General features: G+C 62.2%; 1 protein-coding gene across 3 annotated transcripts in view; it reads left to right on the forward strand.

Annotated features, from left to right (window-relative positions):
* Positions 1 to 689: 689 nt before the first annotated feature.
* Capn9 (calpain 9) overlaps positions 690 to 11,899 on the forward strand; it is a 30,591-nt gene continuing 19,381 nt past the window's right edge. For 2 of the 3 annotated variants that reach the window (XM_047520621.1, XM_047520622.1), the window contains exons 1-5: positions 690 to 902; positions 5,210 to 5,279; positions 7,428 to 7,546; positions 9,954 to 10,087; positions 11,156 to 11,324. In XM_047520621.1, the coding sequence (XP_047376577.1) occupies positions 690 to 902; positions 5,210 to 5,279; positions 7,428 to 7,546; positions 9,954 to 10,087; positions 11,156 to 11,324 (705 nt within the window). The remainder of the gene's footprint in view (positions 903 to 5,209; positions 5,280 to 7,427; positions 7,547 to 9,953; positions 10,088 to 11,155; positions 11,325 to 11,899) is intronic. The other variant, XM_047520623.1, reaches the window with a different exon arrangement.

Genomic DNA, 11,899 nt, shown 5'->3' on the forward strand with positions numbered 1-11,899 from the left:
CCACTACTGGTCAGCTAAAGTGCTCACCAGTCTTGGCTGCCCCCAACCACTGCGACTCCGTGGGAATCTCAGAGATGGCAGCCGTGCTGGGAGTTCGGGGACGCCCCCCGTGGGCTTTCTCCTTCAGCTTCCCACGTGCTGGGCCTCCACTTCCCACAACACAAGGTCCTGTCTGGGGCCTTATCTGACCAGGGGCTCTGGGTGTGGTGACGGGAGAGAGGCAGCGATGTCCTCCAAGCGCACCTGCCTCAGGTCACAGTTTGTAGGAACCCTTCCCTGGGTCCCTCTGCTGCTCACACAGATAAAGGCTTCTGACCGCTGCCACAGCACTGGGACGGACCGAGAGCTGGCCGCCAGTGGCCGCTTCCTGGACCAGCTGCTGCTTGCTCTCTTCCGTGGGGAAGTCCTCCCTCCCTGGACTCCCAGTGCCTGAAACGCGGGCGCTGCCCCTGCTGGTGCTCTGAGCCGGCCCAGGGCTGGCCTGTATTTGCCATCAGGGCGTGTCCTGCCATCAGGGCGTGTCCTGCCATCAGGGTGTGTCCCACTGCGGTGGGGGGGTCCCCGCCAGCAGGTGGGTGGGCCACTCAGCTGGCCTCGGCTGCTCCCGGCTGGTCAGCACAGCAGACAGCAGTGGAGCCAGCCTCTGCCCTTCTTCCCTCCGCCACCCACCAGCCTGCCAAGGAGCAGCCATGCCTTACCTCCACGGGGCCGCGGGGCCACAGGCACATCCGGTCCCCAAGGATGCCCGGACCACTCACTCCTCGGGCCAGAGCTTCGAGCAGCTGAGGCAGGGGTGCCTGCAGGCGGGCAGGCTGTTCGAGGACATGGACTTCCCCGCGGACAACACCTCCCTGTTCTACAGCGAGAGGCCCCCGGTCCCCTTTGTGTGGAAACGGCCAGGGGTGAGTTGGGGAGGAGCGTGGGGTCTCCTGGCTCCGGTGGGCGTCAAGCTCCAGGGAGGAAGATTCGGGAAGGCAGGGCGGAGCACTGTGCACGCCCACCTCCAGGCTTTGTGGCGCGTGGGCCCAGGTCCCTCTGCCTGGGCCCCCTGGGTGTCTGGACGCACCCCTCGCCTCCCTCCACCCCCACGGGGGCTTGGGACCCAGACTGAGGGTCTGTGTGTAGCAGGGGTGGGATTGAAACTTCATCCAAAAGAACACATCTCTGCAGCCGGTCCCACCAGAATCCAGGGTGATGAGGAGCGGCCGGCCGGGCCGTTCAGACGTTGCTGGGGGTGTTGCTGATGTGGTGCACACTGAGGTGCAGACACAGCGTGGCCAGGTGTCTTCACAGCAAGTTCTCAGCAAATGAGACTCCAGAGCTGTGCGCCATTCCCAGAGGAGTTGGTGGGCACCACCCCCAGAAAGTCTGGAGGCGACAGGTCTCAGGAGGCAGCAGCGGGCACCGGGCGCCTGTCAATATTTGCCATGCGGGTTTGTCAGGGCTCTGCCTCCGACCTGGCGCCACTGGCTGGGGCTGCCCTGGGTGGGTCCTTACCTGGGAGCCGCTCCTGTGTGTGAGCAGGGATAGCGCGAGGGTGCGGGACCTGGCCATGGGCCCTGAATGCCAGTCCCATGCAGCCCAGTGTCCCTGAGCCTCAGTCTGTGCACCTGCAAAATGGGGCGACACTGGCTCAGGCAGGTTCTGGCGGCACACGGGACCTTCTCAGTTAGTGGCAGCTGCTGTCCTATCTACTCCCAGCTGTGTCTGCCGTGGCGGGGTGGCCCTGGAGCGCCCCCAGACAGGAGCAGTGAAGGACCCGCCACACATCCCTCCCCATCTCCCAACATGAACGTCCACGCCTCGAGGAAGCAGAATGGCTGCTCTAAACAGTGGGGATCTGTGTTGTCATCCCCTGTTTGGGCAGCGTGGGGTTGACGTGCCCCGTGCGTGCATTGGGCCGTTTGTGTGCACGTGTGCAGGCGTGTCTGGGTAGGATCAGACCACGAGTGGCCATGCAGGAAGGGGGACAGGAAGGGAAGAGCCGCCCGAGGGCCATGCCATAGTCTGTGGCCTTCCTGGGCTTTCTTCCGCCGTTGATGGGCACATGGACAGAGGGCTCTGGGTCCCTGGACTGCAGGCTGTGGGTGCATTTTTAAGCAGGGGTGGGAATTCTTGGAGTCAGGGTCCCCAGAGAAGATGATACCCCAGCCCAGGGGGACTGGAGCCTGGGGTGGCCTCTGCAGCCACGGGCAGCTTCCTCTTCTCCCAGGTGTCACGCAGACACAGGGCTGTCTCCCGGGAGGCCTGAGCAGCTCCTGTAGAACCTCAGCTTCCTCTTGCATGAAGGGGGACCTGGACTGCCCCACCTCTGGGGTCAGGGTGAGGATGCCAGTTAGTGTGGCAGGGATGGCAGGCTCAGTGCTGTGCCACTATTACCAATCCACACCTTCCTCCTTGGCCAGAGGCCTCCGCCCAGCACCAAGCAGGCAGGGCTGGGTTACTTCTGGAGCCAGCAATAACCCGTTCCCACCCCACAGCAGGGGCTCCGGATCCCCGGGGACTCGGAGTCTCAGACTCAGCCCTGATGTCCTCACGGTTTCGTCCCCAGATCTGGGGAGGCCTTGATCCATGGCCAGGGCCCCAGTACACACAACCCCTGCACGGTCCCCTGCCCCACAGCCCCAGGGACAAAGCCCAGTGCCCTCTCCCCTGGGGCTGAACAACCATCCCTGTACTTGTTCAGGCAGCGGCTGGCTGCCTGCTTGTGGCTCCGTTTTTCCGGGGTGCCTGCCTGCCTTCCCTAAGTGTGCAATGAGACTGTGCCCGCGGTGCATTCCCTGTGCCCACAAACACCCGCTCTGTCGGGGGCTTTGCGATCTGCCTTACAGACTGCTGTGAGGTCAGCAGCCAGGCCACTCTGCCAGCAGCACTGGGGGCCCTGGTTTGGGGCAGGGCCATGGGAAACAGGGAGTTGCCCGGATCCCCAGAAGGCGGGGCTGGGCCTGCCGTTCTGCCCAGCACTGGTCAGGGTGCAAATGACTCTCAAGGCAAACACCAGGCTCTCCCCAGCAGCCTTCTTGTCAAACACAGCTGTGCTTTGGGGAGGGAGGAGCAGCTGGCCAGGGTGATGGGCAGGCAGACGCGCCCTCAGAGGGGGGCCTGGGGAGGTGGGGGCCCGGGCGCGTGCCAGCCTCAACATGGGGGAGGGAGTGAGCCAGGAGGGGAGCAGAGCCGGGACGCAGCGAGCCTCCACAGGGGCCCGGGCGAGCCAGGACGCAGACCCTGGGGGCCACCCCTGCCTTTGCAGCCAGTCCCGCCACACTGGAGAAGCCGGACGTTTGATGAAAAGACTCCAAGGCTGCCTGGAGCCGAGGGTGGGAATGCGGGGACGTGCAGGGCCTCACGGAGACGGGGCTGGCGTCCAGGCTGGTGTGGCTCTGCCAGGCCTGAGTTTCTGGGGCATCTAACAGCACTGTCTTCTTCAGAAATCTCTTGCTAAGCTCATGTGGGTATTTTGGCAACTAATATGCCCACAGAGCCCTCTCTGGGCAGCTCTGGGTCCCCACTCCGGAGGGCTGGCCTGCCTGGGGACACAGCGTCACCAGCCCTTACCTCAGATCGGCCGGGCGATTGCCCCGGGTTAGAGGAGTCCCCACACCCTCTGCTTCCCTGGCACCCGAGGGCAGAGGAGAAGCAGGGTCCTGGCTGGCTGGAGGCGGTGGACTCAGGGCGGCGGGCTCCAGGCGAGGACTCTGAGCAGCCATGGCAGGAACTCCTGCTGGATGGCCCGGGAGCCCCTGGCACGTTGGCCTCTAGGCTGGTCCTCCTCGGTCCTGCAGTCTGGAAGGTGGACGGTACCAGCACCCCTGCTGTAGTTAAGGGGGAGTGGCCTCCATGGGGTCTCAGGATACGCTCACGGCCATCCCCACCTTCCCATGGCACCTGCCGCCATTTTGCTTGGGTCAACTCCTCAGAGCCCCCCGCCCATCCTGCTCCACCCCAGCATTTGCCCCTGGGTCCTGGTCTGCCTCAGTCAGGGCAGGGACTCTTGTCCAGGGTGCAGTCCAATGTCAGGCACCCAATGAAAGACAGAATGTGGAGGCAGGCCAGCCCGAGGGCAGACAGCTGAGCAGAGTGACCTCCCCTCGCCCGGGAAAGGCTCCCCCAGGGTCAAGGCCCCAGCTCTGTGGAGGTGAAAACAGCTCTGCGGCTTGGTCGCTTGCTTACCCCAGAAAGGCCTGCGGGTGCTCCTTACCTCTGCTGGCGGGAGCCCTGGGCCTGCCCTGGGGCTCAGGACCTCCGGGTTAGTCAGCGTCGGGGTGGGGGGTGGGGGGGTCTTTTTTGTTGTTCTTTTTAGTGATACGTAACATTAGGATCCTGCGTGACATGACCACACAGGCAGGGACCAGGTCTGCTCCCACTCAGCACAGCACTTCCCGTCCCCTCCCTCTCTCCAGGACCTGGTGGCTATCCACTCACAGCTGGTCTTCTAGTTGGTGTCTGTCCGTGGTAGAGCCACTGCAGAGTGTCCACCTGACGCACAGGAAGGGTGGCCTGACTCTACCCTCCCCTCCATCCCACCTCCTCCCTCACGCCTCCTCCACTGATCTTCTTACTCCCTTCTTTGGTTTCAGCTTCTACATATCCCAGAAAGCACTCGACCTTTGACTTTGGAGACCAGCTTCTTTCAATTAGCATGACATTTAAAATCATTTCTCAACCGCATGAATTTTACATAAATGCTTTCCATTTCTGTTTTTGTTTCATGTTTTAGGTTTCTCTTATCACCACAGACATAATCAACGATTATATAAATACTAATCATGTGTAATATGCAATAACACCATAGTGCACGCGGGTGAGATTTTATGCCAGGGCTGCACATCCCTGTCTTCACGGCACAGATGTGAATCCAACCTAAATGCTGGTCTGCAGAGCCGCTGGCAGGGCTGAGCTTGGTCCTGGACGCCCGCCTGTAGCGCCACCCCGTTGACTCCGGGAAAGGCCTGGAGTCCGAGGTCCGCGAAGGTGGCAAGGCTCACAGCGGGCAGTACTTGGGCCTCCACAAGGGGTCCTCCCTGCAGGAGTCTCTGGCAGAGGGGACCGTGCCAAGAGGCCACTTTCCTGGGGGCCTGGATGCACTGGAGAGAAGCCCAGGCAGCAGCCTCGGCAGCCATGGCCCCCTGTGGGGCCCGCCGCTGCTGCACCTGCACCCCTCACTGCCCGTAGCAGTGGGTCCCCCCCCGACAACACTCTCACTCTCCAGGAAATCGTGGAGAAGCCCGAATTCATCCTCGGCGGGGCCACCAGGACTGACATCTGTCAGGGGGAGCTGGGTAAGTGGGACACACGTTCTCAGGGGCCTCCAGGGCAGGAGCAGCACAGGGTCCCCAGGACACCCACCCGTGTGCAGGCCCCTGGGTCCAAGCCCTCAGGGTCACTCCTCTGGGCACACCTGCCTGCCCTAGGTCCCACCCAGAGAACAGTGACCGCCTACGCTGCCCATGACCAGCAGCTCCTGCACCTGACCTGTCTACCAGGCACTGCCCTAGGAACACACCTCTCTCTCCATGACAGATGAAAACCAGGGCTAGAGAACAAGCCACTGGTTCCCAGTCACGTAGGTGACAGGCGGGCAGTCGGACTACAGAGACCTGGCTCCTGCCATTGTGCCTTGCTGCCCCTCAAGGCCCACAATCTGTCTCCTCCCTGCAACTGACCCGAGAGTCTCCCAGCAACTAAGGGCCTATTGTTCAGAATCTGGTGCAAAATTAGGCTGGTTTACCCACTTCCCGTCTAGGAAGAGAAAATAGCAGTAGGATCAGCAGAAGTCAGCAGACACGGCAAGCTGTGCAGACCCCAACTCACTCACAGCCCAGGCTGTCACGTGGTCTGATGGGCAGAGCAGGTCATACTGGAACCTCCATAAGTACCTGAGTGGTGCTGCAGAGGGGACCCCAGAGCCACCAGCCTGGGCTGGTGTCAGTTAGCTAGCTAGGAAGATGATTGACAGGTGATAGGTGGTGGACAGAATGACTGTTCTAGATAAAACTTGGATTTATGGAAAACCTGCTTCCAGCTGGCCTCTGTTTCCTGAGGTCAGAGTCCCCCGTCTGAGTCCCCGGCCAGTGTCTGCCTACCACTCCGGCTCCTCCTCCACCTCCCCTCGCTCCCCCGGGTCCTGTGAGGCTATTCATTGTACCAGCCCCCTTATTTTTAAAGTCTTGGCTTTTCACCTTGGTGTGAACGTACACTGGAATTTGTAACCTTGTATTTGACATTAGTGGTGGATGAGTCTATATATTACTTTGTAACACTTTTAATATATCTAAATACTGCACATGGCAAATGTTCCTTAAGAAGGATGACAAATGCAAAGAAAGCCCAGGGCTGGAGCCACACGGCAAGGACAGACTCTCCCATCAGGGCCTCCAGCCAGTGGGCCTCAAACTGGCCGCCAGTCCGGGGTGGCCACCCATGTGCCCAGGCCCCGGTGGGAGAGCAGTGTCCTGTGATACCAGCCCCACGTCCCTCCTGCAGAGCCTGGAGCACTGGCTCACTAGGCGGAAGGCTTCGCACTCTGGGGCCAGGAAGACGCACTTCTCAACTGGATAGAGCTGTGCCTTGCGGGGAGGGGGCCACAGCAGGGAGGGTGCTGTTAGACCCTGGCTGGCCCTGGCCACCTTCTAGCTGAGCCAGTGACCACATCAGTCCTCATCTCTGCACCCTGGCATGGGACGGAGTCTGCCATTCTGGGGGCACTTGCTGGAGTTGCTGAACAAGAGGCCCCATTGGCCTCCAGCAGCACCACTTCCTACAGCCTCTCCAAGAGCTGGTGGAGGCTCAAAAACCGGCTGGTGCACAAGAAACCCATCCGTCCACACCCCAGCCGGGGACCCCTCAGGCAGGCCATCACCGGTGAGGCAGGAGCAGCTGTCCTCTGCTCTTGGACACTCTCAGATGTCGCCTCTCAGTGTCCTCCAGGTGGTGGCCACAGTGCTCAGTGAGTCAGTCAGTCAACCCGAAACTGCAAGGTAACCAGGAGCAAAGGCAGCCCCCAGGAGCAGGGCGGGAGCAGCAGCAGCCCCAGAAGGGGCCCCAGGCAGTGCTGGGCCATCTCTGAGCCCCTCTCCCCACCAAGCACAGTTGGGCCAGCGTGGCTGTGGCTCAGGATGCCTGCTTACGCTGCCCACGTGGACTCTGTGTGCCATGCAGCTGGGCTTGGGTAAGGTAGGACTGGGCCTCGTGGATCCGGTGCATGCTGGAGCCTCATGTCTGGAAGCCCAGTGAGCAGTCTCCTAGCAGAGCCTGGGAGGTGCCCGGGGGCAGAGGGCAGGCAAGGGCAGAGGGGCCAGAGGCACTCGCTGGCCTCTGTGACGTTTAGAAGCACAGAGGTGTGGCCTGGCCTGGTGGGACTACCCACATCCCCTCTGGCAGCTACCAAGGATTGGGGATGCAGGGTGTGACTCAACCCTCCTCTGCAGGGGACTGCTGGCTGCTGGCTGCCATCGCCTCCCTCACGCTCAATGAGAAAGCGCTGGCCAGAGTGGTTCCCCAGGACCAGAGCTTCGGCCCTGGCTATGCTGGAATATTCCACTTCCAGGTAAGAGGAGCTCGGGTCAGGGGGTGCCCCTCTCCACAGCCCAGCACAGTGCCACCTGCTCCACGGCACTGCTGTGGCCGGGAAGGAAAGCTCTGGCCACCGGTAAGTGACTCAGGAATGACGGCCAGGTTTTGGAGCAGCCTTGGAGGTGTGGTCTGGGGGCCCTCGGGGAAAGCACGCAGTGAAACTGGGGGCTAGCTGACCTAGGCCCACAGGTTAGGGGTCCCACAGGTGGCGTTTGGGAATTTCTTGAGCTTTGAGCATAAATGGCCAGAAACAGATGTACCTCTGCGGAGCTGGATTATTTCCCATAAATGGAAGGTTGGAAAATGTAAACTTGGAGACCTTGAGTGAATTTAAATATAGAATCAGATTGTCACAGAGGTGCATGCTGGAGCGCCTGTGGCCCACAGCTGAGCCTGCTCCCTGCCCTCTCCACCCTCCTCTGCCTGGGGTCCTTGTCCAGCATCCTGCCCAAGCACATCCTTCCCGGGGCGGGAGTTCAGCTCAGGCAGCCTTCCCAGTGAAGGCCAGCCTTGGCCTCCTGGGTGCAGCTGCAGGTTTCCATGGTGAGACATCCCCACCCGGGGACCTCCCAGTGCCAGGCACAGAGCAGGTGTTCCCTTGCCCACCCAGCCAGCCGGCAGGGCTCCTGACGCTCAGATCACCGCTCTGGCAGCCCCGTCCCTCTGCCACTGAGGCCTGCGCTCCGATGCACACTCAGGTCTGGTGACGGAAGCCCAGCAGGGTTTACAAGCAGAGTGGGTGCAGTGTGAACCAGTGGGCCCGCCACCGTGGCAGGCTCCCCACGCCTGGGGCACAGTCGCTCTGGGCCTGGGGGAGCTCCACCCCATTTTTCCATGGACCCGTCACACTGGCTGTTTCCCCTCCCTGTCTTCTGTGGACACCGCTATGCTGGCTTCCTAGTGCCAGTATCTGGTCCAGACGGACCCTGAGCCCGGCAGGGTGGCAGTGGGCTACTAAACCCAGCAAGCCCCACGGCTGCCTCTCCACCAGAGCACCAGCTACTGATCTGCTCCCGAGGGAACGGTGTCCTCCCCTATCCCCTGAACTACTAGGGCCACCACCGGAAAGAGACTTGGAATGACCTAACCAAGTTCCCATTTTGCCCCTGGGGACACAGAGTCCAGGGAGGGGAAAAGGCCGATCCAACATCACAAAACAATGAGCAATGAAGCAGGCTAGACGCTGAGTCCTGCTCTGCACCTGGGCTCCACGGCGCTAGGCCCCCAGTCCCGCTCTGCACCTGGGCTCCATGGTGCTGCCTCTGTTCAGGCCCTGCCGGGAGCCTGGGATCACCCCTGAGGAGGCTCCACCCTTTTGGGTCCCCTCCTCTACTCTTCCTCTGTCCCTCTGCACAGTCTGCACTGTCTGCACAGTGGCAGAGTAGGTGTGGGCACCAGGAGGGCAGCAGAGCCAGCCTCTCTCACCCACAGGCCCTCGGAGCCCTCCCTGTGGATGGCCACCCCCAGCACTCCTCCCCAGTCCCCCAGCACGGGAGGCCTGAGGAGCCGGCCTGGACATTAGCAGCACCCAAAGCCACAAATGACTGGAGAGCCCATAGGGATGAGGGACCAGGCATGAGTCCAGCTTGGGCAGGTGGCAGGACTGTTCCTTCCGACCCAAGTGACCTCAGCCAGACACCGTGCTGGCCAAGTCCAAGTCCAGCTGGGGGGAGCAGCTGCCTCGGGAGCGGCCCAGATTGCCTCGTCAAAGCCCTGAGCACGTGACCACTGCCCCTGTCTCCCTTGCCCCCTCCCTCACGCTCTCCTGCTGGGCTGAGGGCCACAGCCCAGTATGCCAGAGGGGACCAGAGGGAGCAGGTCCCTGAGGACACAAGAAAGCACAGAGGCCCACAGCGTGGCCTGGACTTGCTCCCACCTCCCCTGTTGCCCGCAGCCACTCCAGTCCATGCACGCTCACAAACGCTGAAGCAACCACCCCGCGCACACCTGCACACCCGCACCCTCGGGCCCCATCCACACCCGCACCCCACATCCGTCTCGGGCCCCACCAATGGGCCAGCGGGGAAGGAAGGAGCAGGGACGTGGGAGGCAGACCCAAAGCCGGGCAGAGAGCAGAGGCTGGGCCGGGCGGGAGCGGAGCACTGTGCTCTCCTGCCAAAGCAGACTGCAGAGTTCAGAACCAAGTCCAAGAGCGACTCCGGTCCCCGTCCCCAGCCCCACGTCTGTGGGTGACAGTCTTGGTGCTGGTGTGGGTGCCAGGCTCAGCATGTGGCTTCGTGGAGGCAGGTGGCCCCGTCCCAGAGCCCAGTGGGTTTTTTCAGATGAATGTGCAGCTTGCTCAGAGGAGGGTGCTGGACACGCATTTGCTGGTGGCTCCCCTAACTCTCCTCCGTGGCCCCCGGCTCTGCCCTGGGCCCCAGTTCTGGCAGCACAGCGAGTGGCTGGACGTGGTGATCGACGACCGCCTGCCCACCTTCCGGGGCCGTTTGGTCTTCCTGCACTCCGCTGACCACAACGAGTTCTGGAGCGCCTTGCTGGAGAAGGCCTACGCCAAGTGAGTGCCTGCTGCGGGGGCGGCAGGAGGGGCCCCCTGTGGGGCCAGGAGATGTGGAGGTGGACAAGGAGCCACCGGAGCAGCCTTCCCACCCAGGCGTGGACGTACCTGCGGCCCGTGGCCACACCTGTGCCTGGGTCTCCCTGAGTGGTGGATCTAACCTTCGAGAGCTGGTGGGCGCAGACCTGGGAGAGCAGGGAGGCCACCTGGAGCTGTGCCGACCTCCCACCAGACACGCCATGGCTCAGTGTCCAGGCTGCTTCCCCCCTGGGTGCAGGGACCCAGGGTCCACGTCTCCTCTACTTTTTAAAAATGGGGCAGAACTGGAGACTCGTCGCTGTGCCATCTTCCTGGGGATGGCTCGTGAGCGTATCCAGGTCAGTGCCCTGGGTCCAGTCTCGGGGGGCTCCCCCGTAAACAGGTGCGCTCGGTAAGCTCCTGTGTCTGATGTTCCCACAAGACTTCGATGGTCGCCTGTCAGGTGCGCCTGACGTAGTTTCATAATTTGGCCAAGTAAGTCACCTGTCCACTTGTGCCTCATGGGGCTGCCAGGCAGACAGTGGTGGTTGACCTCTCCAACCAAGCACCGAGCCCTCCCACCTGGGCACTCGGGGGCCAGGCACTGCTCCGCAGAGTGGACTGGAGACTCAGAGCGAGGCACGGCCTGAGAGGCGCACTTCTGGGCCCCACCGAGTCACGGCCCAGAGGAGCCTAAGGAGACGGGAGGGGGTCTGAGCAGGAAACAGACGGAGGCTCAGGGGCAGGAAGCCTGGTGCTCACAGGTTGCCCTCGCCTGCGTGGAGGCCACGGGAAGGCGGGGCGGGACTTGGCGCAGGTTTCTGTGCCTCTCTCCCCTGGAGGCCGTCTGACCTTCAAGCAGAGAGTGTAAAGGCGCCTACAGGTTAGGAAGGAGACACCGGCCAAAGCCACTGAGACCCTGCGGTGAGCGTGGCCAGCCCTGTGCCCTGGCCCCTGCTGCCCTCAGGTCAGGGTCGAGCCTCCTCCACAGCAGCAAACCTGCTCCCGCCCGCACGCCCTCACTGCTGCTCGCCCCTGCCGCCCTCGCAGGCTGAACGGGAGCTACGAGGCACTGAAGGGGGGCAGCACCGTGGAGGCCATGGAAGACTTCACCGGGGGCGTGGCGGAGACCTTCCTGACGAGAGAGGCCCCGCAGGACTTCTACGCCATCCTGGGGAAGGCCCTGAAGCGCGGCTCCCTGCTCGGCTGCTCCATGGATGTGAGTGCTGGGTCCTCACCAGGGCCCTGGCCACTGGGAGGCCTGCCTGACCATGGTGGGAGGGGCCAGTGCTACCCTTCAGCTACACTGTGAGAGGCCCCACCTCCTGCCCCTCACCCCTCTGCCCCACAGACGGGTACGCGCCACACACAGGCGCTGGGCTTTGCTGCAGGGATCTCACCGCACACTGTCTCCATGTGTCCACTGCAAAGAGCGCCTCACATAACAGGCAGACACCTAGTAGAACAAACGCACTCACGGGGGCGATTTTATCTCCTGTTTCCTGAAATCTGTTTAAGTTTTCTCCTCCCTCTTGGATTAGTCTCGGGGATTTTTTTTTTTTCTGATGAATTAGTGATTTCCTCTGCACCATCATATTTGGGGCACAGAGACACAGGCCACAGTGTCCTGTACCTGGCAGCATCTCTTTGGCACGTGCAGTGGTGCCTCCTCCCTCGTGCCAGACTCCAGGACTCTGTGGTCACATTCTGCCCCTGGCAGGAAAGTGAGCTTCTCCTCTCTGGGCCCCAGGGCTTCTGCACCCTGGAGAGGTGCCTGGTCGTGCACCCTGATTA

This window comes from Sciurus carolinensis, chromosome 12 (assembly GCF_902686445.1).
Source record: "Sciurus carolinensis chromosome 12, mSciCar1.2, whole genome shotgun sequence".
Taxonomy (NCBI): domain Eukaryota; kingdom Metazoa; phylum Chordata; class Mammalia; order Rodentia; family Sciuridae; genus Sciurus; species Sciurus carolinensis.